Source organism: Enoplosus armatus, chromosome 14 (assembly GCF_043641665.1).
Source record: "Enoplosus armatus isolate fEnoArm2 chromosome 14, fEnoArm2.hap1, whole genome shotgun sequence".
NCBI classification, from domain to species: Eukaryota; Metazoa; Chordata; class Actinopteri; order Centrarchiformes; family Enoplosidae; genus Enoplosus; species Enoplosus armatus.
Window position 1 is genome coordinate 20,967,080 of NC_092193.1, and position 23,109 is coordinate 20,990,188.

A 23,109-nucleotide genomic window follows, 5' to 3' on the forward strand; every position below is an offset into this window, starting at 1 on the left:
TAATCAACATCAGAAAAGCTATGAGTTTTCGCATCACAATTGCTATGCAAAGTGGTAGACTTCTGAGATACGACGCACCGTGAAATCATTGCTCTAACCTTGCTCCGAGCATCCACTTTGTGTTTCTGTGATTATTTTTTTTTTCTTCCTTTTTCTTTTTGTTCCCCGGTAAACCTCTTGCAAGGTCAAGAAGCAGATCATCCGGTAGAAGGACAACAAGTGTAAGTATTTGAGATTGGTGGAGATGAAGAACAAAGCAGGGAGGACTTTGGTGTTTTCTCACAGAATCTAAATCACAGAGCTATTTCTGCAGAGGAATAGTGCTGCTGAGGATAAACAAGAACTCGTGTAATAGCATTGCCATAAACCTTGCCTCGGTGAAGAAAATGATGACCTCTCAGGCAAAAAAATTTTTTCCCTCCTACTCCCCTGCTTTCCCTATGAGAAAACACGGCAAGGTTCCTTCCCTTTCACAGTCAACTTGATGTTATCTTACAAACCAATTTTTCTTTTATAATTGCCCATTTCTTTGTTGTCATTTATTCAGAGGGGACCTATTGAACGGAGCCTTGGCAGATGATGAAACTAACAGCAAGTGTGAATGCTAAAATATTTGGGAAACTGCAATTACAGTAAAGACACGTGGTTTAAAAGCCGTATTTGGTGAGTCTTTGAGGCTACAACAACGTTCATTACATCCCAAAATATGGAAGTCAAAGTTTCCTAATTTTGTCCTCGGGGGAGTACTAAAGAAAAAAAAAAACATGGAGTCAGAAAAATCTAAATGGGGTTTATTCCTTTTGGAGAAATCAATCAATGGAAATCTGCCAATCTTGTGTACAAAACTGACATTTGGTCTAAGGGTGGCGCATGGGAAAAGCCTATTTAGTGTCCTAAAATTAAAGGGTACATTCTCAGGGGAGCATGTATTGCTGTACTGTGTTGTGTAAATGCCTCTAATGAAATGGAGTTACCAGAAATATTCATTTGAATCTGCAGGACTAACTGAAGCCTTCATTTACATCTGGTGTTAGCTAGTGATCTGTATCTGGATACGTTATCTGGGCAACTGCATCTGATCGAGGGCCTTTGCATTCACACCTCTTACTAAGCGTTGTCGTTGCATTGACTCCACCTGCATTAGGTTTCCTAAAGAGATAAAAAAAAGAAAGCCCCCTGCTGAGGTCCGATCACAATGCAATCCAATCTGATATGATTCAGTCACCTGTCTCATCTGATAGAATAGATGCACTTTCTAAAAAAGCATAAGATTAGAAGCAAAGTGAAATAACTTTAAATCGGGACATTCTCATTATAAACTAACAATTGGCTGTGGAATTGCATCTGCGTGTACTTATCTAATTAAAATGAAAGACTATGAAAATGTTTATCTGACTTAATGGATGCTACAATCAGTATCAGGATGCGCAATCGCTTTATTAAACCACCCGAATGAGCTACCTCATTTAACCTTTTTAAAAGAAGAAAATGCCCCAAGGGAAAAAAAAGCTAAGTAAACATGTATCCAAGATGGTAAAATGCAGTTAATTACACTGCCTCGAAAGAAATGATATCCATCTGCAAATTGGAAATAGTAGTTCCAGCAAGAGAAAAAGTTCTTTATTGTATTACAAACACAAGAAATAATTAATCATTTTGACAACCTATATATAGGGCACGGCTAAAATGAATGGGCAATGAGCACTGCCTGCAATATATTTCACATTTTGTCCGAGACAGCTGTCTGCAGCTGAAAGAGGGAATAAATGTAAGCCTCAATTATGGGCTCCATTAACATGGATAGCTAAACAATGGGAGGGTTAGAAGTAAATGTGCGTCAAAACAAGCAGTATAAAGAACCATTCATTCAGCCCATTTACCACTGAAGAGTACCCCCAAGTTTAAATGCCACGTTATACCCTACAATTTACTTGCTTCAGTTAGTTATTCAGTTCAGAGGGAGAAGTGGAAATTAACAATGAACAGAAAAGCTTTTCTCATGTAACGGTATTTCTAAAGATAACTGCTTTCACGTGTTTGATATTCAGATTATAGGAGAAGTAAAATGGTTCGTTTTTTTCGTCTTGAGTTTTCAATTAGTGCAAAACTTATGAACTTGTATTATAAATGTAAAAAATGTCAAAAACATAAGGAAAGCACATAGAAAACACACGTTTATAACTACCGAGATCATCTTCTGAACGCAACCCCCGGGGCAGTGCGCCAATGAAAACATTAAGAAAACAAAAACCAAGGCTGGTTCTTCACCCAGTCATAACTGCCATGAAGCCAGCTAATAAAGGGGAGGAAGATCAGGGCCCGCCGCTATTCATCCGTCTGCCAGGGAGCAAGACAGAGTGACAAATTATCATCAGAAATGAGGGAACGCCGTTCAAAAGCACAGTAAATCAGCGGCTTCAAGAAGGTGTTTGCAGTGTTTCCTTGTGGCCCCCGGGGGAAAGCTGAAGAGAGCGCTCATCAGATCATACATCAGAGGGAAATGAGTTATTTACACAGTGTCTTGAAGAAAGCTGCCAAATGAAAATAAAATGTTGAAAAAGAAGGGGGAATTGAAATGTGTAAACACAGAGTAGGGGGGGGGGGGGTGGAAGATTGCATGCCCAAAACGGAATAAATTTACAATAAATGCGATGCAGTGGTGCGGAAGTGCTACAGTACGGAGAGCCTCAGTCCTGGTGACAGAAGCAACCAAGCCGGGTTCAAATATTCCAAGAAAAATACTGCGTCTTTCCACAAGCAGGATCTGTCTGATATCTAGGTTATTAGGTGAGGATACAAAAAGAACATTTTCCTCTCAGTGTTTGCCACGACTGTATGAATCTCGACATCAGAATTATTTCAATAAAAAGACAGGGATACAATTTGTGAGCTCTAAAGGCACTAAACTGACGGGAATTGTTCTTTTATTGCTGCGTATGCACATTTTGAGCATCTCGGTCGTATTTTTCGGGTTAACCTATAAAACAAATGGGACAATTATTGAGACAATAGCTTAGACATTCCCCAGTGTTTCCCAAACTGGGGGTTGGGACCCTCCAAGTGGTCCCAAGACAAATCAAAGAGGAGTCACAAGGTGGTTCAAGGAATAACACAGTTTGTTTTTCTGGTTTTCTTGTGAAATACTGAATACTTTCACCTCTTTAGGCCTCTAATTCTAATTGAGCAGTTTGAGAGGTAAGCACCCCCTTTGGTTTAACAGCTCACGACTCACTTCCATGCTGAGGCAAAACTTGTGATGATGAAGGGTCAAAACTAACCAGTGCTCTACACCCTTGAGACAGACTTTCTTTGCTTTTACTGTGGGATAAATACTGTATGTTCAAGTATATAAAATACGTCAAGATAATAAACATGCTGTTTTGCCATTGTCCTTTTACTCACTCGCCTGCATACCTTTTGTGCTGGAAGACACAGCAGCAGCCTAGTGTAGTGATTGTTTCCAGTCGAGGTTTCCTTTTTAGACAAAGTGTAAAAGGTCTATGCAAGAGGATGGCGCATGACTGTTCACTACATACTGTAACAAATCAGATGCAAACAGATACAATTGCATATCTCTGCATGACATCTATCAGTCTATTTACACTGACCCTCCATATACAGCAATGCTGCAGTAGTTTGAGACATATTGTTACAGGAAAACCTTGTTCTACCTTCATAATTCATGTTAGAGTTAATAAGAAGGTTTCTTAGCATGTTTTCCATAATGCTTTTAATGACATTGTTTCTTTGTATCAGTATTTTGAGTCTCAGCATCTTCAAGCATGTGCACTGTCTTTGGATCTTAATATTTTCTGCTCTTGTTAACAGGATTATGACAATCAACACAAGCGGCGCATAAATAATTGAAAGGACATTGATAAGACAAATCAATGGGTTTTATTGATCAGTACAGTTAAGTGTGTGTGCACATACTGTAGATGAAAGGATCCACAAATAATTGAGGAAAACTGTTTGGATGACTGTACTCTGCAGACTGAAAATACTTTCCATTACATACGCACCTTTTTTTCCCCACCAGACATATGTGGCAGCTATTGTGGATTCCGGCAAAGTCACATCATTTTATGAAATTCCGCTCCGTGCATGGAAACATTAATGTATGTACAGGGTCAAATGGATGGATGGATGGATGATGAAACATCCCCCACGGGTCAATTTAAGACCACTGCATCCCCCTTCACACCTGGCTATCACAGTTTTATCCTGAGGCACAACTGAGCTCTCTCGGCTCCATCCGCACGCCCGGCGGCTGCTTCGTTGCAAACACAATGGCGAAACAATATGAATGCACCCCACACCCATTATACATAAAAACACATCCCGCAACATGTCTCGACGTATAAAAACTATTACAATTACTTAATCCACAAAACACTGGATTAAAAAAAACGACTTGAACGACTGTTGCTTTTTCAGGGGTCTCTTTTAGGTGAGCAGGGACCCCCCCATAATTCAAACACTGAAAGAGCCACTCAAGATTTTTAAACTTCAAACCTTTCGACTGAAAAACCGAGCGATAAGAAATGAGCGATTTGCAGGAAGTATCCAATGTAATGTTAAATAAGTGGGGAAATAACACCACACACTCCAGCACGCTGTGTTTCTGCAAAACATGTTCTTTTTTTTTCCCATCTCTAGTTATGATGACCACAATTGTCACTGCAAACTCAATACTCAGATATAATGAGGGCTTAAAAGAGATATAATGCTCCTGTTAAAGCTGTTAATTGTCTCTGAAAAGTCTGCTCTGAGAAATCTTACACACTCCTTTTAGCACACTGTGTCTACTGGAGGCGTTCTCCAGTGAGAATCACATGAGAACCAATCGCCTTCATGCTACAGTATTCTTGTCATAGGACTCCTTCCTATCTCAGTCATCCGAGGGACTGAAATTAGCGACCGACAGGGGAAAGGAAAAACTCCTTGACTGCTAACATGCTAATGAGAAAATATGATGGGGATATTCATTTGAGCGAGACTAATTTTACCTGACATCATTTTCACAGGGCAAACAACCACCGGCGAATTAGGGCAGGATCTGACACGGTTGTGCACACTAACTTGTTGACAGGGCATGCTCCAGCATACACTAAAAGACAATTCCCACTTCTAATTACATTAACCTGGCTCTTCTCCCAAACTGATCCCGTTCACGCAGACTTTATGCTACAACATAATACTGTCGAACCACATGCAGTCACATTAACCCTCTTGGGAATCCACTGTGCTGCTGACCACTGAGTAAACAATGTGGATAAGTCTGTCCTTCCCAAGGTTATGAGTAGATAGTAAGCACGCCTAGTAGCAGCTGGGGCAGACTGAGGAGAAACAATGTAGACCAGGATGTTGCCATCTTTATGCATGAGGGCTACTGGAATCACATGTACAGTACATTTTAATGTACACTTAATGTTGGGCTCTGCACTGCTGGGTTTAGGCTCCCATATTAATGGCGCGGATTTAATTTGATTCTTTAACTCTATCTCAAGAAATTAGTATCTAATTGTTATTGAACAGCTGCCTGAGTGGTCGGGAGAGATTTGGTTCAATATACCCCAAAATATGCAAATTAAGTCTTAACTGTCTTCGCATCGGTAGAGGTTGTGTACCAGTATCAGAGATCTGTCAAAATTAGCTACATTAAAATGAGCCAAGATAATCACTATCGTGAGGTGGGCACCATGGTGGTCTTAAGGTCTGATCCCAAAGGGAGTTCATCAACGCGACACATGGAAGAAAAAGAGCAAACAACAAATTATGATTATTGTGCTTGCCATATAAAAATAAATGTTATGCTTCACTTTATAGATAGCCGACTTTACGACAAAGAGCACTGTGCTTTACTGTCGTTTTGGCTTGATGTTTAATTCCAGCATCTTTTTAGGACACGATAAACCGATAATAAAAAATATGACTTCAATGATTTCACTAATGATTTCTTCTTTAAACTGAAAAACACAGTTGGCAGTTCCAGCTTTTGTTCTGCCGTGAGCAGCGCATTCCTTTAGGGCTGCATTCAGCTCCAACAACCTTCACCAATAAGGTAGGCCAGGCTGTATGTTGCCTGAGAAACGAAACCAGGAACAGTACTCAAAGAACAGTGCTTTGAGGACACAATACTTTTTTTTTCTAAGGTGTTCCACAACTAGTTTTAATTTCTTCCAGCTCCTCCATTCTCTTTGTGAAATGCATTGTGGGATAATGAGGTCCACCAAGAACACACTCAAAAATCGTTATATATGGGTGCCTACTGACTGAGTTTTGAGAATACTTTATTTTCTCACTTTTTAAGTGTGAGCACACTGCATACTCAAAACCTGCTGAGAACAAGTATGTAGTATGGGCCATAGATGGTAGAATAGGTTCCATTGTCCAGATTTCTATATTTATTGTGTATTGTGTGTATCTGAGCCTTACAAAAACCGGGCTTTGTCTACTGGAATATGTGGAGCAAACTTTACAGATCCAACCATGAGTTTTTAAAATGACCCTGCAGAGGTAGACCAAAGTGAAGGCGGGGTAACATTTTGACCTGACCGTGGTGCAAGACAACAAGGCGGGGAGTCACAAGAAGATGGTACCATTCTCGAGGGGCACTGAATTTCATAACAATGGCTGGCTTGTTATGAAGGCGTGTTGTTCGAGACCAACGTTCTGGACTGAGCCACAACACCATCCTTAAGCCCCGCCCCGTTGCTAGCAAAGCAAAACGGCTAAATAATTCTTTAGCCTCCCTGCTGTCAGCTGAGTCCAGTTTAATACTGCAGCATTGTTTTGGCTCCGTTACGGCTCTCTCTGCAGCCCAGACACAAACACAGTCATTGCACACTGAACAGATTTTCTTTGGAGGAGTTATGAACCATTTAACAATCGAAATGCTTTTTATGGCTTTGAATTGCCAAGTAATTCTTTCTTCTTATTCTTTTTTACTCTGGGTTTTTTTTTTCTGCGTCTTCATAATTGATTTTGTGTTAGATCTTCCGAGTTTTATTACCCTCTGAATCATGGCCGCTAAGATCGCTGCATCAACCTCACAGGACTGCGTTAAGACTCACTGCAACAATAGTAAATAAAAAAACAAACGCTGATTGGGTGAGAATACAAGACTGTGAGGCGGCCGGAGAGTCGGCAGCTACACCCTGGCGGATGACGGATGGAACTGATGAGAAATATTTATCAAAAAGCCAACATGTACTTTTTGTGTCGTGAAGCTTCATCAGAAACAACAAAGCACACAGAAACTCCTGGTAATACTTCAGTGGAGCAATGAAAAGAAACTTGCTCTAGTACCGTTCACTTTGGTGCAGTGGTCAGCAAAATCCTAGCTCGCTTCACAGCTTTGTGAAAAGCTTCATTTCTTTAGCTGGAGCTTCTGTCATCATTGTCTCTGAAACAACACCACTAAAAAGCAACATTGGCGCCAAGTGGCACCAGTAAATATCATCTCTCACCGCACGTCCACCGCGTCCTCCATGACTGTCATGTCCGTCTTGCACTTGGCTGAGGGGTTGATGGCAAGCTCGGCAGGGGGGATGACGAAGCTTTTACTCAGCGGCAGCCACATTCCTTCTCCTAAGGTGTATGTGAATCTGCAGAGGGCAAGAAGGGTCGATGAGACAAGTAAGGTTACAGGTTTAGCCTTCTCAAGTGTAAGAAAAAAGAAGCATTGGAACAAGGTCATGCCAGTGGAGTGCAGGTGAAAACAACAGGGAAAACAGAACAAAATAGTGTCATCGCACACAAACTGACCCTCCAAACCCTCTAAAACCAGGCCGCCCTCCCCAAAAATATGGCCGTAGAGGTCGTCTGTACGTTTATTGTTAGGCGGCGACCTCTAGTGGCCGTAGTAATTATGACGGTCGACTTTTGACTGGTAAACGCTGGGATATTTCACTGGCTGAGTGAAAACTCTGACCTGCAGCTGGCGCCAGTTGAAACGTCAAGGGACCACCAAAGTCAGTGGGCTTCATCTTCTGGGGACCATGAACGAACGTACGATATTCCACGGCAATCCGTCCAATAGCTGTGGAGCTGCTGTCTGGACCAAAAGCGGTGGATCGACCAACCGACCGTCCGACAGACCGGCTTTGCTATCCCTAGGCTCTAGACTTGTAAAGATAGCTGACAGAGTCTTTACTTTATGGAGTAAAAATAGCTGTCAGAGTAACGAACTGATCTTCACGTGTGAAATTGATGCAGTGCGTCAAGGTCCAGTCTTCCTGTTGTGCAAAAAACAACCACCATGTCACGTCAAAACGGCTGCTTTTCAAAGACGAATGTTTTCGCTGCATCGGTGATTCAGGATAATGGCATCAAGTTGCTTAAAGGTTATCTATTTCACCTTTGAGCAAAGTTATCCTTTTATGCGTAACTCTTTCTTGAGCGGAAGGACACCCTGTGCTAATGGACATAATGCATGCCAAATGAGTAAACGCTGACTAAAAAAAGGGGCCAATAAGAGTTTCCCTTGAGACAAAAACAGGGCTATAAATCTGTACACAAAAGATGACCGGCACAAGAGCTTCAAAACAATTGTATGTTTGTGAGTCAATGAATATCATCAATCTTTAAACAATCTGCAGACGAAATGTAATGCTTCTTTAAGTTAAACAGTGCACGCTGATTAACATCAAATGCATTATTAGCGCTGCTGAATTATGCATGTATACTTGTAGCACAAAAGAGGGGAACTTGTTGATTAAATGGTTAACCACCGTTTTTTATGCAGACTAAACACATTTCCTCGTTCACAATTGTTCAATTTGCATTTTTATAAAATGCTAACTTAGCATAAGGAAAGGGCAGTCGATTGTGGGGACTGCATGCATTACCAGTCAAGTTAAGAACAGAATGATTAAACCATTGTAGAAACGGAGCACTTCATTACATTCGCCCAATTACTCCCTTCTTTTCAAAGTCCAGTTTTCTGTCTTCTGATCAAAGTGCTGCTGTTCTTCCATTTACTGTAAAAACATCGGGTTCTAGCAAGTTATTATAAGGCGGTAAGTCTATTAAAATGGTAATACTCCCGTGTTATTTTTCAGGAAGCTGTTGCCACCTCTCTAAGTCATTTCACCATCTCTTCTGGGACTGTGTGCAGCGGTACTGAAATTCCCTGTGATGCAGTATGACGTATATGGGCGACCACAGGACAAATTAGCAGCCACTTAACGAGCACTGCTTTGTAATGGACAACTAGGGACGGGTGTGCTGCTATATGACATATTTGGTTCACCCTGAGAGAAACTGGAGGTGGAAAACACTAAGAGTTCCCGTGAGAAAACAGTCGCTGAGGTGAAAACATGTTTGCAGTTCTCAGAGGAACTCTCGGCGGTTAATACTGTGCGACTGGCAAACGCCGTGTGTTTCAGCATTTATCTCCTCCGACGCAGGAGGGTTTTTGCACGCATCCTCGAGTTTGCTGTGTTTCATTTTATTCTCTATACCGCTGTGGTTCTAATTGCCTCGTTTGCTTCTGTGCTTAATGGTAAGACCTGCTTTGGCAAACAAGTAGATGGCTGCACGGCTCTCCAAGCGCTCGCTGATATCCAAGGTCCTTTTTTTTTTCCGACTTCTGGAGCCGACAGGGTTGTTTGGCGAAGTTCAAAGCCAGAGGCTGAAACATTTAAATTAGGATGGATGGCTGGGCGGGAGCAGTCCGAGGACACAGAGATTTTAAACTGCACGGCTGGACAGAGTCAGAAGAGAGAGGCTTCTTGCAGGAAACGCGCTAGCAGGGAGGGCAGCGTATCAAAGCACTTCCTGGAGATATTAGCGTGATGCCAGCCTGCTCTGTCTGCTCCCAACATGAAGACAATGCTGACAGCCACGAGGCTGGTACACATGAACTCTATGGGTTTCCTTTTCATTGTAAGCAGCAGCACAAACACTCTTTTGTTGTTTCTGCTGCCGTGCTGTCATGGAAGGAGTCGGAGACTTATAATGAAGGCAGGAGCGCATCGCCTGTTAGATCAGCTCGTTCTCAAGTCAGCCAAAGAATCATTTTGTGAAGAAAAGCTGGTATAAACATTGTTGGGTGCCTCTGTCAGAGACAAGTGCTATGCTGCACGTTTCTTTGTGAAATGGCTCCCTCTGAATACGGAAAAAGGGAATCCTGTCAACTATATGTGTTCTACAAGAGGCATATTTACTGTCATGAAACACTGGGATGAAAGTTACTAAGCATGTTAAACATTAGAAAGTATTCCGAGATTGTCACTTGGGAGTAAGGGAACCGGCCTTAAAGTGACAATATCACTTTAAAAAGTTGTAATGGTGAATGTGCCAGCTAACAGTAGCCTCTTTATCCTCCTGGAAACATGGAACAACATTACAAGGGTGGCGAAAAGGCCAACATTCACTCCCTTTTTAGCTCTGGTTTGGTCTCCTGTGAAAAATATCTTGCTCTTTAGCAGCTAGGTGTTCAACTACAGTGCGTCCAACAGCGAGTTTCTAACTTACGAGTGGTTTATCACTGATTATACAACCTGAGAGAAAATGAAGGGGCTCGGCTTCACATCAAGTAACACCTTTAAAACTGACAGATGCAGCTACGGAAGGCATTCTGCAGCCAGAGCTCGCTATCCTCGCTTAATCATGAGGGAGGGAGAGAGAGAGAGAGAAAGGCTGGTGTACTGGAATTATAACAAGTTATTTGAGCAGCGCCATGGTAGATTTAGTTGGAGAAAACAAAGTTTTGTGAAGTTCCCCTTACCTGAAAATGCGATCAGAGGGCTGTTCTCCCATCACAAGATCAAAACCGCGCTGGAAGATGGTGTAAGGCCAGGGACTGGCATGAAAAAGAGAACAGATCAGACGAAGAGACAAAAAAAGAGGAGAGAGAATAAAACTGTGTTAAAATCAAAGCTGGAGAAGCGTAAAATGTTTCAGTGTACCCATCCTCCTAATCTATACCCCCCCCCCCCCCCCCGCTAAAAAAGAAAAGAAAATCATAAGCCATGTTTCAATGTCTAACTTCAAGTCATTCCCGCCTTCCAGAGCCCCTCAAATCACAGGCAGTATTAGGATGTGCGCTGTGTGTAAACATGCTGATTGAAAAATGTGTTCTCCGGCAGCTGACATGCAATGTGACTTTGGCTCATATCTGTTTACCAGGGGAGGGGATAAGGGCGGATGACAGGATGAGACAGAATGGGAGAAAGAGACACAGGGAAGGAGGGAGAGGCAGAGGGTTATGGAGAGAGCAGACGTTTGGAAAAAAAAGGAGAGACAAAGAGTGAGAGCCAGAGAGAGAGAGGGAGGGAGAGAAGAGATGGGGGAACATGGAGGGGACGTGGCAGATGCCAAGAGGCAGGAGCGAGAGAGGAAGAATGATGGAGATTAATGGGGAGTGGCAGCTTGGGGACTACACAGTGTGCAAAGTGAGAGAGTAAGGAGGAGAAGTGACAGGGGCCCGATGTCATTCTGAGCAAACTCCTACACCACTGTAAGCGAAAAGAACATCGAGGAAGAGGGGAGCGGCGTCCATGCCACAGGCCGTGGTCATTAAACATTTAAGTCACCCCAGGGTGCCCACTCTGTCACAGAGTGGCAGGGACACAAGGGGACCACCAGGGAAATGAGAGACAGAGGTGCACAGTTCGGCGGGCTGAGGGGAAAATTCCGATTTGCCTCAGAAAATGCAAAAACATTCTCGAATTCTGGACATGCACTGAGGCTGGCACGCTCTGCCTGCTGCGAGTCACACACTGATGATGTCACAGACATAAGAGAATTTTGTTCTCCTGTTATGATTCATCTGTACCGCTGAGCTTCACTGCACGATCAAAGGTTTTTAAGGTGGTAGCAAACCACACATTTTGATGTATCAGTTCATATATATTTATATATAATGACAGTATGGTTCAAATAAACACAATTAACAATTGTAATGGCATAAAACTACTTTTACACTACTACTTTTTTTGATTCACTTTTGAATATTGATACAGTGTATATATATATATATATATATATGAATGAATTAAAATGAAACTTCTAAAATGTACGTTTTGATATTCCACTTCCCTATTTTTCGGTCTATCATCAGCCATTCTCACAGTTTATTTGTTCCCATTTCGTGACCGCTTTAATGTAGAGGACAGAGTGCCATCTAAAAACTTAATGAGGTCCAACCCACAGAGCGGCAACAGGAGCTCTGATTGGCCAGCTGGCATGTGTTGGTTCAGGCCAGTCAGAACCTACTGTATATGTCTTATTATTATTATTATTATTATTATTATTATTCCGGGTGCACGCTCGGGTCTCCACACAAATCAGTTGTAATTCCAAATGGGAAATAATAACTGTTAGGAAAGAGCCACATAATATCATTCTATCAGTCTATTCTTTATTTTCATCCATACATTTTTAAACCTCACTCAAAAATTGTCAAAAAAAAAATAATTTTTAAACAAGCGAATAATTGACACCTTTTTCTAATATCTTTATTATTTTACTGTTTTTCTGGATGCTTTGGATACTTCAGTATTGCTCTTTTTATTGGCCTGTATTTTGTCCTCTCTTAACAAACACGAGCCTGTAGCCCATTTTACATGATAGTGACAACAAGGACAAAGAAACCAGAGATTTGAACTTGTGCCAAGATGTGGGCAGCTTATATCAAGATGTATGTACATTTGTGAATGTACGTTTTCTGGAAAATGGGTTGAAAATCAGCTTAGAGATAAAATATATCCAGAAAGTTTTGGCAAAACCAGTGAATGACAATGACAATTCGACATGCTTCATCACATTAATAACAAACCACAGAGAAATCAGATATTGCTGTCATTGCAACATTGATCACAATGGACTAATGCACTCAAACGTTTTAAAATGGATACCATGGTACTAACAGCATGACTCAATCTCTGACAGCTGATAAAAGCTGGTCAAAATTGGAAGGACAAGGGTGACAGACAACAATAAGAGGAATCCCATAATGCATTTATACACATGAGAACACTGCACCAAAATCACTGTTGCAGGTTTTTTTGGTACGTGGGGTCACAAAGGGGACTGTCCTGCAGGTCGACGCTGTCTTTTTTTTGTTTTTTTTGATGTGAACACTACCTTCTGGAACAGTAGCACCCCTCCACCTCCACCCCGAGTGGTCACCCGGTGGCTGGCACTGTGGCTGTGGTGTTAGCCAAATGTCAAGGACTTTTTAACAAGCAGATGTGAACCCAATTAAGCATTTTTATGACTTCCTGGGATGGGGTCTGAAACAGCATTTTTCAAAGCCAAAAGATATCAAGTCATCACTTGGAATCATTATTGTAATAAAGCAGGAGTGACCTTGCACCCAGAGAGATGAGCAGACCAAAAAGCATGACAAAGCACCCGCAACTCCATTGACTCACCAGTGGCCTAAGTCCTAAACGTGATTGACTGATCGTGCTAAAAGTCATGTAACTGTCTTTTTAGGTCTATGACTTTAAGTGTTTTTGGTTTAGAGACACCACCAGTTTTAGACGTGAAGATCAAATGACTCTTCATGGGGAAGAAACTACCCCCTGATGATGTCACTGTGATGTCAGCAGGGTTATCTTGTGTCGAGCTGTGAATTTGAAAAAATGAAAATCTATTGTCTATAAAAAAAAAAATATGCTATTGGTTGCATCATGGGAACTGTAGGATTCAGGATTTTTGGAGCGTGACCCACACTTACAGTTAGAATATCTTCAATTGTCCTTTTGTTTTCTTTTTTTTTTTTTACTTTTTTTTTAAAAAGCAATTACTTTCAAGGCTTTACACCATTAAGTCAGTTCAAATTCAGTCAAATGTATTTGTAGAGCACATTTAAAAAATGTAACTAAAACAAGACTGTCGGAGACAGAATCAAAACGAGAGCTGCAGTCGTCAAGGCGTGAAGCAATAAAAGCATGGAAGATGGTCTCCGGATCCCCAAAAAAGAGCCCCATTTCTGCTGTCGACTTCATGCGTAAAAAGCTGCTACTAATGACATAATTGGTTTGTTTGTCAAGTTTCAAAAAACGCAGACACCCAGATTTCTCCCATTTGTGTGGACATGTGAAAGAAAACTGGCTTTTTCAGGACCAATCATAAGGACCGCTGTCATACAGACCTGCTCAAGCGACTATTAGCATGAGGTAAACATGTCAGAAACGTCCACGACACGTCGTCTTTGTATATAAAAGTCAAGTTTGTAATGCTCTTTTAGGGACAGATACTGTGCGAATGTCAAATAATAATAAAGACAGTATAGATAACTGTATTTTATGTACACAGCTAATCAGTTTTGTATAAATCTGTGTAGTTTATGGTCTCCTGCAGTTTCGTCAGACTCCGAATATTAATTGCCGTTGGCAACATCACAGTTCCTTTTGATTTACCCCTTCAGCCAAATGAATGGCCTGGTGTGACGTGTTGCTGTAAAAGGATTTTTCAATTACAATCATAAACCATCATGAGGTGATCATCATAACTCACCCCTGGTTGGGCCCCCACTCACTGCGGATGCACAGGTGCTTGTGGACCGGGTCCTTCATGTAGCCGTCGAGGCAAAGGCATTCCCCTGCAAACAGAAAGGCAGCGATTCAATCATGTGTTCATTATAGTTGAGCCTATTTTTTTTTTTTTTTTTAATTCATTGGAGAATTCCCTTTGCTCCTCTCCTTTTATTTAAGATTATCTTCTTCAGGCAGTTAGAGAACTTTTAATCATCTCTTGTGTTTAATGATGTACAGTCCCAGTTTTTTTGGGGGGGGAGGGGTGGGGGTTTTCCAGCTGTTTGAGCCATATTTGTCCAAATTTCTCAGCAAAAGTTTACAAAGTTTTCCAGCAGGAGTGCTTTTTAATCGGCCCTCTCAGTGCAATGCAGCGGCTCTAAAAATGCCGACTAATGAAAGCTACGGTGCTCCCCCCTGTGCGTCATGCCAGTGGGGACGCGCCTGATAAGGACACAATGTGTGAAACAGTGGCTCACTGCCACACTGTTATCACATGGAAACCTTACTGTATGACTGCATTTATTTATCTATTTTTTTTTTCCTTGGGTAGAAAATTGATGGTCCTCTTTCCGCATGATAAGTTTTCTCATTTAGCAACTCTGCAAACCAAAAGGCTCCTCCGCTAAATGCTTCCACACCTATGCCTAATGCAAGCACAGCCTACGGTAAGCTCACAATTCAGTTCAATTCACAATACACATATGCTTCGATACACTCACAATACTTTCTACACATTTTGACAAATAAAAAAAAAAAAATGAATTAAATGAAACACTCATCACTCATTTGGTCCCTCTAAGGAAGGTTAGCAAATGAGCTAGCTCACGCCGGCTAATTTCTGAGGGATATTGGGGCTGACTGGCACAGGCACGTTCAGGGCGAGGCAGCACGTAATCACAATGATTCTGTGTCGTTTCATCTCAAACTACGTGGTCCCTTTTTAATTTGTTGTCCATTTAATTGGCTTAATCTTTAAAGTTTCTGAAACACAGTGGAAACACAAAAACAAATGGAGTAGGTCCTAACTTTTTAGTTCCTGGAGCTGAGTTAGAAACACAATAGAAACGACTGCTGTAAAGACTTTTTTTATATTAGTGTTTTTCACAGTAATCTGACTGGTCCCATTGGCTGAATAACATCCCCATACCTAAATGGGAAGTGATTAGATCAGGGTTTAGTCTAATGAATAGACACTTAGCACTGTCATTATTTACTAAAGCAAAGCTCGTCTGGGACTGCGATTTCACAAAATCCACTTCGCACTCAGGCCTAAGGCAACATTTTGGGGCAATCGCTAATTGGATTCACATGCAACACCGCTCAACTGTACGGCCTACAAATGGAGGCGCTGTGATCATCTAAAACTGTCCGCAAAACCCGGGTTCAGGACCCTAAGTGGGATCATTTCATATGCACAGGATCACAGAATATTTCTTAGACTGATCTACTGATATCAGTTAGACACACTTAAAAACACTTAGAAAATCTGATCCAAAACGTCCCGATACCTCACCAGTTGGACGAGCACAATCGAGCGGTGGGTGGAGGGATGTGGACTCGGTGCACGCTCTGCATTGGCATCCTCCTGATGAAGTGAAGCCTTTTTCGCAAAGAACATTGAAGCATCAGCTTTTTGTTCTGCTGTCAGCTCCCAAGAGAAATGTTGGCCTTGACTTCGCTCAGTGTGATTGATGGGGCCCCACCTTTGGTTTAGAGGGTTGCTCAGGAGTAACATGTACAACATGCTCTGCTCATGCTCAATAGGAGGCAAGTGAAGGGCACCGGCTCTGGGCTTTTATACACCACTGTTAATGGAAAAGGTCAACTGACAGTACCTGCCAGGCTAAAGGAAATCACATTCACTGATTCTCCTGCTCATGATACCGGGATGAAAAAGGAAATGAATAAGGCAATTTGTGATTGTGAGGCAACCTTTATTTGGTCTGAACGAGGGACTAGAAAAAAAAAAACGAAATCTTACTCAAGACAAAGCCTGCACATCCAACTGTAGAAGCTCCACAAACATTCAACATCCATTTATCTTTTTTTGACTGAATAATGCAAAGATGTTTGAGACCTGCAATTGTTTAAGAATTATATAAGTTTAACTTGCTTTATTGCATTATTAACTACTTCTTACTCGACTGAATCTTGGCATGAAATTAATGGAAGACATGTTGGCAATAGTCCCTGCGATAGGTCAATGTAGAACCATGAAGTTGGCTTGTAAAATGTGAAAGATATTTACATCAACCACAGTTACATCTACATTTAAATCTAATTGTCTGATTTCATGTTTCAGCAATTAACTTGGGGAGGATAATGTCATTATTGCCGATGTTATGTTATGTTATGAAAACCATGATGTACTATCTACGGAACAACACACATGCAAACTGGAACCCAAACAACACACACGCACACAGATATATCGGTACTGGCACATAATTCAGCCGTTAACAAGAAATTGCAGTACGGAGATGCCAAAGGTCAAAGCAGGTGACCGCCCACCTAGAGTCTGGTTCTGCTCGAGGTTTGGTGTCGCCAAGTGCTTGCGCATGGTGGGAACTGTTGGGTCTCTGTAATAATATCATCTAGACCTGCTCTATATGTAAAGTGTCATGAGTCATGACTTCTGTTGTGATTTGGCCGTATATGAATAAAATGGAATTTAATTGAATTTAATTGAAAGGTTGAGGTCCGACGGATACGATGCCATTACATATTTTGTCCACCAGAGAGCACTGACAGGTGTTAACTCCACAGTACTTATCTAATATCCAAATGTTAGGGATCTAAAAAAAAAATGCTTGTTTGCTAAAGAAAAAAAAAAAAAATCAAAAATTGGATTTTTAAACAATCCAATATCGGTCAGGTCCAATCGGTCCAAAGTTTAATTGATATTTAAGTTTCTCCATGCGAGGTCCACTATCACCTGTTCTGTGGACATCTTACTTCTTATCAGCATCACCTGAACTCCGTAGGAACTCGTGGACCCTTTACTGTCACCTGGCCGCTTTTCCAACACTTCCCCAGGCAGCTCTCCCGACATGCAGACACTGTGAACTCTGAGCAGAAGTGCTACTGTCCGACATTAGAAAAGGCACTTTTTAAATGTCGAGAGACATGTCCAAGAAGTGTCCCGAGACAAAACAAGAAAAAAAGACAAAGAAAAAAAGAGATGAGATGACAGGAGCCATAGCGTTTCATTCAGATTTGTTGCATAGTTGCTCAACAATGCTAAACGCCTCGCCTTGCTTCAATTGCTGTTTCATCACACACTAAGGTCACGGCACTCAGCTCAAACTTGTTTTACACTTGCAAGGTGTTACATTCCCTAATTACTCAATATACAGGCGCCGAGCCAGCTTCTAAGCTTCACCAACCCCCCCCCCCTCCCATATCCCACCCAGCTATTTGCCACCTTTTAAAGCATATAGAACTGAAGTGTATTTACGGGCGACCAGGCTGAGCTAAATGTAAATATTGCCTTAGAACAGCCTTGAGCTTACGGCCGCACTGGAAATATGTTTGTCTTCATGCGCTGCTGTTTCACTTGTGCGCACAATTGTTCAGCTCATCATGCAGGTATCCACACATGGATCCATTATGCAGGCACGTTAATCACAGCCAGTGTGTGACGATGTGGGACAACGTGTCTCCAGAGGCACGACATGTCTATTTGGGTTTCATAAAAGTACCCCCCCCACACACACACACACACACACACACACACAGAAGGTGGTGACAAGAGCCTGTAAACATCAGCACCCAATGCGCCCAGGTTTAGGGCTCTGCAGAGAAGGGAAGAGCCACGCGTTAAAACATCCACCGTCTCTTTGAATGTCTTGCAGGAGCAAGATATTGTCGCAGCCCATTTCGGTTTTCATCAGTATCTCCTACAGCAGAAATGAGGATTGGATTTAAGCTATCTATAGCACCTCTGCAATCTCCCTGCAGCCCACACACACACACACATACTTCCACTCGCTCTCATGTGCACACACTGTCACACACACACACACACACACAGGCACTCATATGCACAACGGTTTCATTATGAATGCATCATATGAAAAATACAATACAACTGCTGAAGCCCTGCTGGTCCATATATCATTTTAAGGAGTGGGCACAGTGTGGGTATTTTATGTGGGCGAGTCTCAGAAATGATTCCAAGAAAGACAGGCATGAGACACACTGGCCCAGCTTTTTGATTCATTTAAAAGGTCTCAGAACTCACTCGGTATTGCCCAGGGGAGAGTTAGGCTGCTGAATAATGAATGCAGAACAAGGAAGACACTTCCTCCTCTTTAAATGTGAGATTTCTTCCTGCACTCATCATTTGAATGGCACACAGGCAGAGACTTTCCAAGAAACTAGGGGGAAACTAAGACGGTTCATTCTGGCCACTACATTTCTTGTCTCCGTGAGGGATTTGTAAACAATTATGAATACGTTGCTCCGACATGAACAGACAATGCGCTCTGAACACCGAGTCCTGACTCTAAATCCAAAATACACTGACCCTGAAGCAAACACCCTGCTGCAAGAAACATAACTCGCTCTTTGATGGCCATCGAGAACACACATCATAGGACTGCCCCCTGAAAGTCGAAGATTTGAATGATCGGAGACCCCTTGGTGCTGTGGACCCGGGCCCAGCAGCCCGGTTCTGCTTAGAGGTGGTGAATTCACAGCTCACAGCGTTGGCAGAAAAAAACGTTGTTGCACATTTCGGATCGTCGTAAGCGGAGCTAGCACGCTAACGTTTACTCTGTTAGCTGTCGCTGTCACCTCGAACCTCCCAGCGACCTCGGTTCAAAAATCTGTCAGGTCAATAAAGCGTTGCAATCAAGGAACAAATGGTCTAATATTTGTGTTGAACAGCCAAAACTCCAATCCGCTGACAAAATTCTGAGTCAGGTACAGCCCTTATACGTCAGGTCAATATTATTTATACAGCCCAAACTCCCAAATCTGCCTTGAGGGGCTTTACAATCTGTGCAGCATATGACACCCTCTGTCCTTAGACCCTCGATCCGGATAAGGAAAATCTCAAACCCTCTTGACGCGCAATACATGTCGTATGCACCGAACACACCAACATAATTCAATGACAGCATGGGCACAACACAATAAATAGATTTTAACATATGTGTAGAGAGTCGAGCAACTTCAGGTGTCACATCCATAAATCTCTGGAGGAACAGACGCTAGGCGCTCTTTCTAACTTCAGATCTCATAATCATCAAGTTGTCACTTTTTATTCAACGTTCAAACTAATCCGACGGCTGTTGTCTGGAACAGGAAGAAGTATCATGACTTCCCCGATTCAAACGCCAATCATGCTGTATTACGTGCTTCGGTTGGTGACGTGGTTAAAATATTGTGCTTTTAATGTTATTTCGCATATGTCGTGAGCAGCTGAACTTGCACATATACACATACAACAGTTTAACACACAAATGAGGCAGTCAAGGAGGTGCCTATTAACTTCGGGTGTCGGCCCCAGCCGCCTCCTGTATGAATCCAGATATGTTTCCGATATAAACAGACACGGCTGTAGCTGCAATCTCCGTACTGCTGCTTCATTATCCGCAGAAACAAAAGAGGCATTTATTTCCTGTGTGTAAAACTGAGGCTGATCATTGTTTTCAAGCAAACAACATGATTGCTTTTCATAAAGAATCTCATTTAAAGTTTTTTAGCCTTTGTAATGTGCTGTACACCTATTTTTCTTTTTTTTTTCTTCAAGCCAGGGCTATTTCTGTATGTGCTTGTTTTTTTTTTGTTTTTTTGCAGGCGAGGCAGAAGTCTACTGTCAACACCTCCGCGGAGACAGAGAACGTATCTTAGCAACTTACTTTGAAAACGTTTTTACTGATCTAAACGGTAAAGGGAACTTATGTATGACAGGGAATCATTTAAATGATCGTATTAATATCTTCTGTATGATTAGAAATGTGAACTAAGCCACTCGCACAAAAATAAAGAGAGCTTGCGAATAATTACACCATGGGGGTTCGCCTTTTTTCCGGGCTAAATTGTTCCTAACTTGTTAAAACAACAAGACGTATTATATCATTCTGATTTAAAAGCTCCCACTTTCTTCAGAGGCAGTTAAAAAAAAAAAAAAAAAAAAACTGTTTTCACTGGCAGAGAGTGATAAAGAGCTTGTTAAACAGCAAAATGTTCTACAAGTCTGTTTTATCAGCACGCTGTTCTCATCATTGGGAATTTGAATGTGGTCTGTGGCTTGAATTAAACATTGCGTACAGTAGCTGCACACGGCCCTAATGTCAAATGTGTGTGTGTGTATTTCGTATATGTTGTGTCTTCTACATATGTTTCATGTCAGAAACATGTTGGGTCGATTTGATTCTTCATATACTTGAGGATCAGATTTGAATTTTTACCCAGCATGCGTCACTTATCATCCAGTCAGCCGTTGCAGCCGAGCCGCTGCTTTCAAAATTCCCAGCTGCATTTTACACCAATGTCTCGTTTAGGTACTCTGCAAGCAACTTTAGAACAAGCACAAAAAGATATAAATTGTAAGCTGGCTCGTTTACTTTTCAGTTTTTAGGTCACAAAGAGAAATGCATATGACGCAGCATCAATCAAAAGTTCCTGACGTGCTGCTTTTCCTGCCTCGAGTGTAATTTATCGGGCATTCCGGGCACGCCGTCAAGCTTACAGTGCATCCGCCCCTCCCTCCGACCCATCATTCATCCATCCATGGCGTAATGGTACTTTACCAGACATTCCTGTGCCAAACAAAACGAGCTACGCGCAATGCAACAGAAGAGAAGAGCGAAACAGAGATTTTCAGATGTCTGTGTACGGACCCAGATAAGGGTCTGTCAATCAGTGTGAACGTCTGGCTATAGATTCAAAGCAGGAAGCTGTGTGCGGAAGCCTGCCGTACACAGTGCGTACAGAGTGAAGCTGTTTTAGTTGGGAGGAATTAGGCGCACGTGTCGATTTTGATTCAAATAGCTCAAACTGATTTAACGTCACAGCCTCGACAGCCGTCCCCTTACCAAAACGTGACTTCACACTTCGCATCAAGCAAAACAAGGGATTTCGAAATAGCAGGCGCTTTCACGAGTTGAACTATAATTCTGAAGCCTTAACCGTGCTTGCGCCGTACTTTGCTCCAGCCGCCACGTACAGCACATAGTGATGCTTCACCTAATACAGTTTCACTTCCTGCATCAATTGGTGATAGCAGGTAATGAAAGAGGCACATAAGCGATAAGGTTGTGTCCATCAGGACGTGCTGTTTCATTTTCTTCTGGGATTGGTTGTTTATTATTGTCTGTTCTTGTTTCTCCGGCTGCCGGGACTTCATCGTTCTTGCTGCGAAATACACTGGACTGTTAGTCCTCATGTAGAGTAAACTATTCGACGGCTAATGTTCAAATGTTACATCTATTCAGGCAAAACAGTCAGACCCGGTGGCCGGATGAGGGAGCTCTGGCAAAGGGATCACTTTTCAACCAATTACTCCAAAAATCTTAGCCCTAAAATATTTTTCGCGAGACAAAAGCATGACACACACCGCTTTTCATTTCCATTAAAGCTGGAATAAATTCATTTACCCACATTTTTTTTTTTTTGTTTTTTTAAATTTGCTCCCAAAATCCAGTTTCAACCAGACGTTGTGCGCAGGCTTACTGCTGTTACTAGAGTAACAAATGAAGTCGACAGTGTAGACATGGAAACTAATTGATCAGCTCTGCAGACAGCTCCCCTGGAGAAAAGCAGGTCGAGTGCTCCAGGCAATCTATTTTCCATTTCAGGCCCTGCAGTCCGATGGACCGTGGTCGTGGTCACACCTGTAAACAATTGAAGAAGGCTCCTTCATACAGCGACCGACTGACTGACTGACTGCGACTGTGTTTTGGAACAAGAGTCACCGGCGAGGAGCCCGCGGTGGGCGACAAACGGTGCGAGTTCTGGAGGCCTTTATGCCGGTGTGGGGTGCTCCGCAGAAGTCAATACCTACAGCGCCCCCCCCCCTCTGTCTCCTTGTCACAGCACGTTTGCAAGCCGTTGACAGTGATGCCATCGTCAAGCCACAAGCAACTGCTGGATGTGGATCTGGTTTGTGGCATGTTCAGTGTCCCTGGGTTGGCTCTGGGAGGAAAGGTTATGTTTTACATAACAAACTTCAAGCGGCAGTTTACATGAGCCTGATGCGGTGAAAGGCCACATTGGTCGCGTTGGTTGACTTACGGCCGGGGTCGGACTTGTAGTCATTATTAATGAACAGGCTCGGCATTTCAAAGTCACTGTATGTTCTCACTGTAAACATATCGCACCGGTGGACGGTTGTGACGTTGTTCTCGTTTACCGTGTTTTTTTATTTTTGCACTTTGTCTTGATCCCGTGTTGTTTCTTGCCCAGTTGTCATTACAGACAACAGGTTCAGACCAACACATGGTGAAATGGTTTGCGCTCTTGAACACAGGCTTTTCGAGAAGTAGCATCAGTTGCCTGTAGCTAAGGAAAGCAGTCCCCATATCAGTGTTTCTCTACTTTTTTTTTGCAATCAAGACACGTAACTGCCATTTCATAATGAGCACAGACCAGCAGAGTTTTATCC

General features: G+C 42.3%; 1 protein-coding gene across 1 annotated transcript in view; it reads right to left on the reverse strand.

Moving 5' to 3' along the window:
- Positions 1 to 23,109, reverse strand: part of astn1 (astrotactin 1) — a 335,823-nt gene that overhangs the window by 210,619 nt on the left and 102,095 nt on the right. Inside the window, exons 9-11 of the mRNA XM_070918552.1 lie at positions 14,476 to 14,560; positions 10,736 to 10,810; positions 7,473 to 7,610 (exon numbers count right to left, since the gene is read on the reverse strand). Of these exons, the coding sequence (XP_070774653.1) occupies positions 7,473 to 7,610; positions 10,736 to 10,810; positions 14,476 to 14,560 (298 nt within the window). The remainder of the gene's footprint in view (positions 1 to 7,472; positions 7,611 to 10,735; positions 10,811 to 14,475; positions 14,561 to 23,109) is intronic.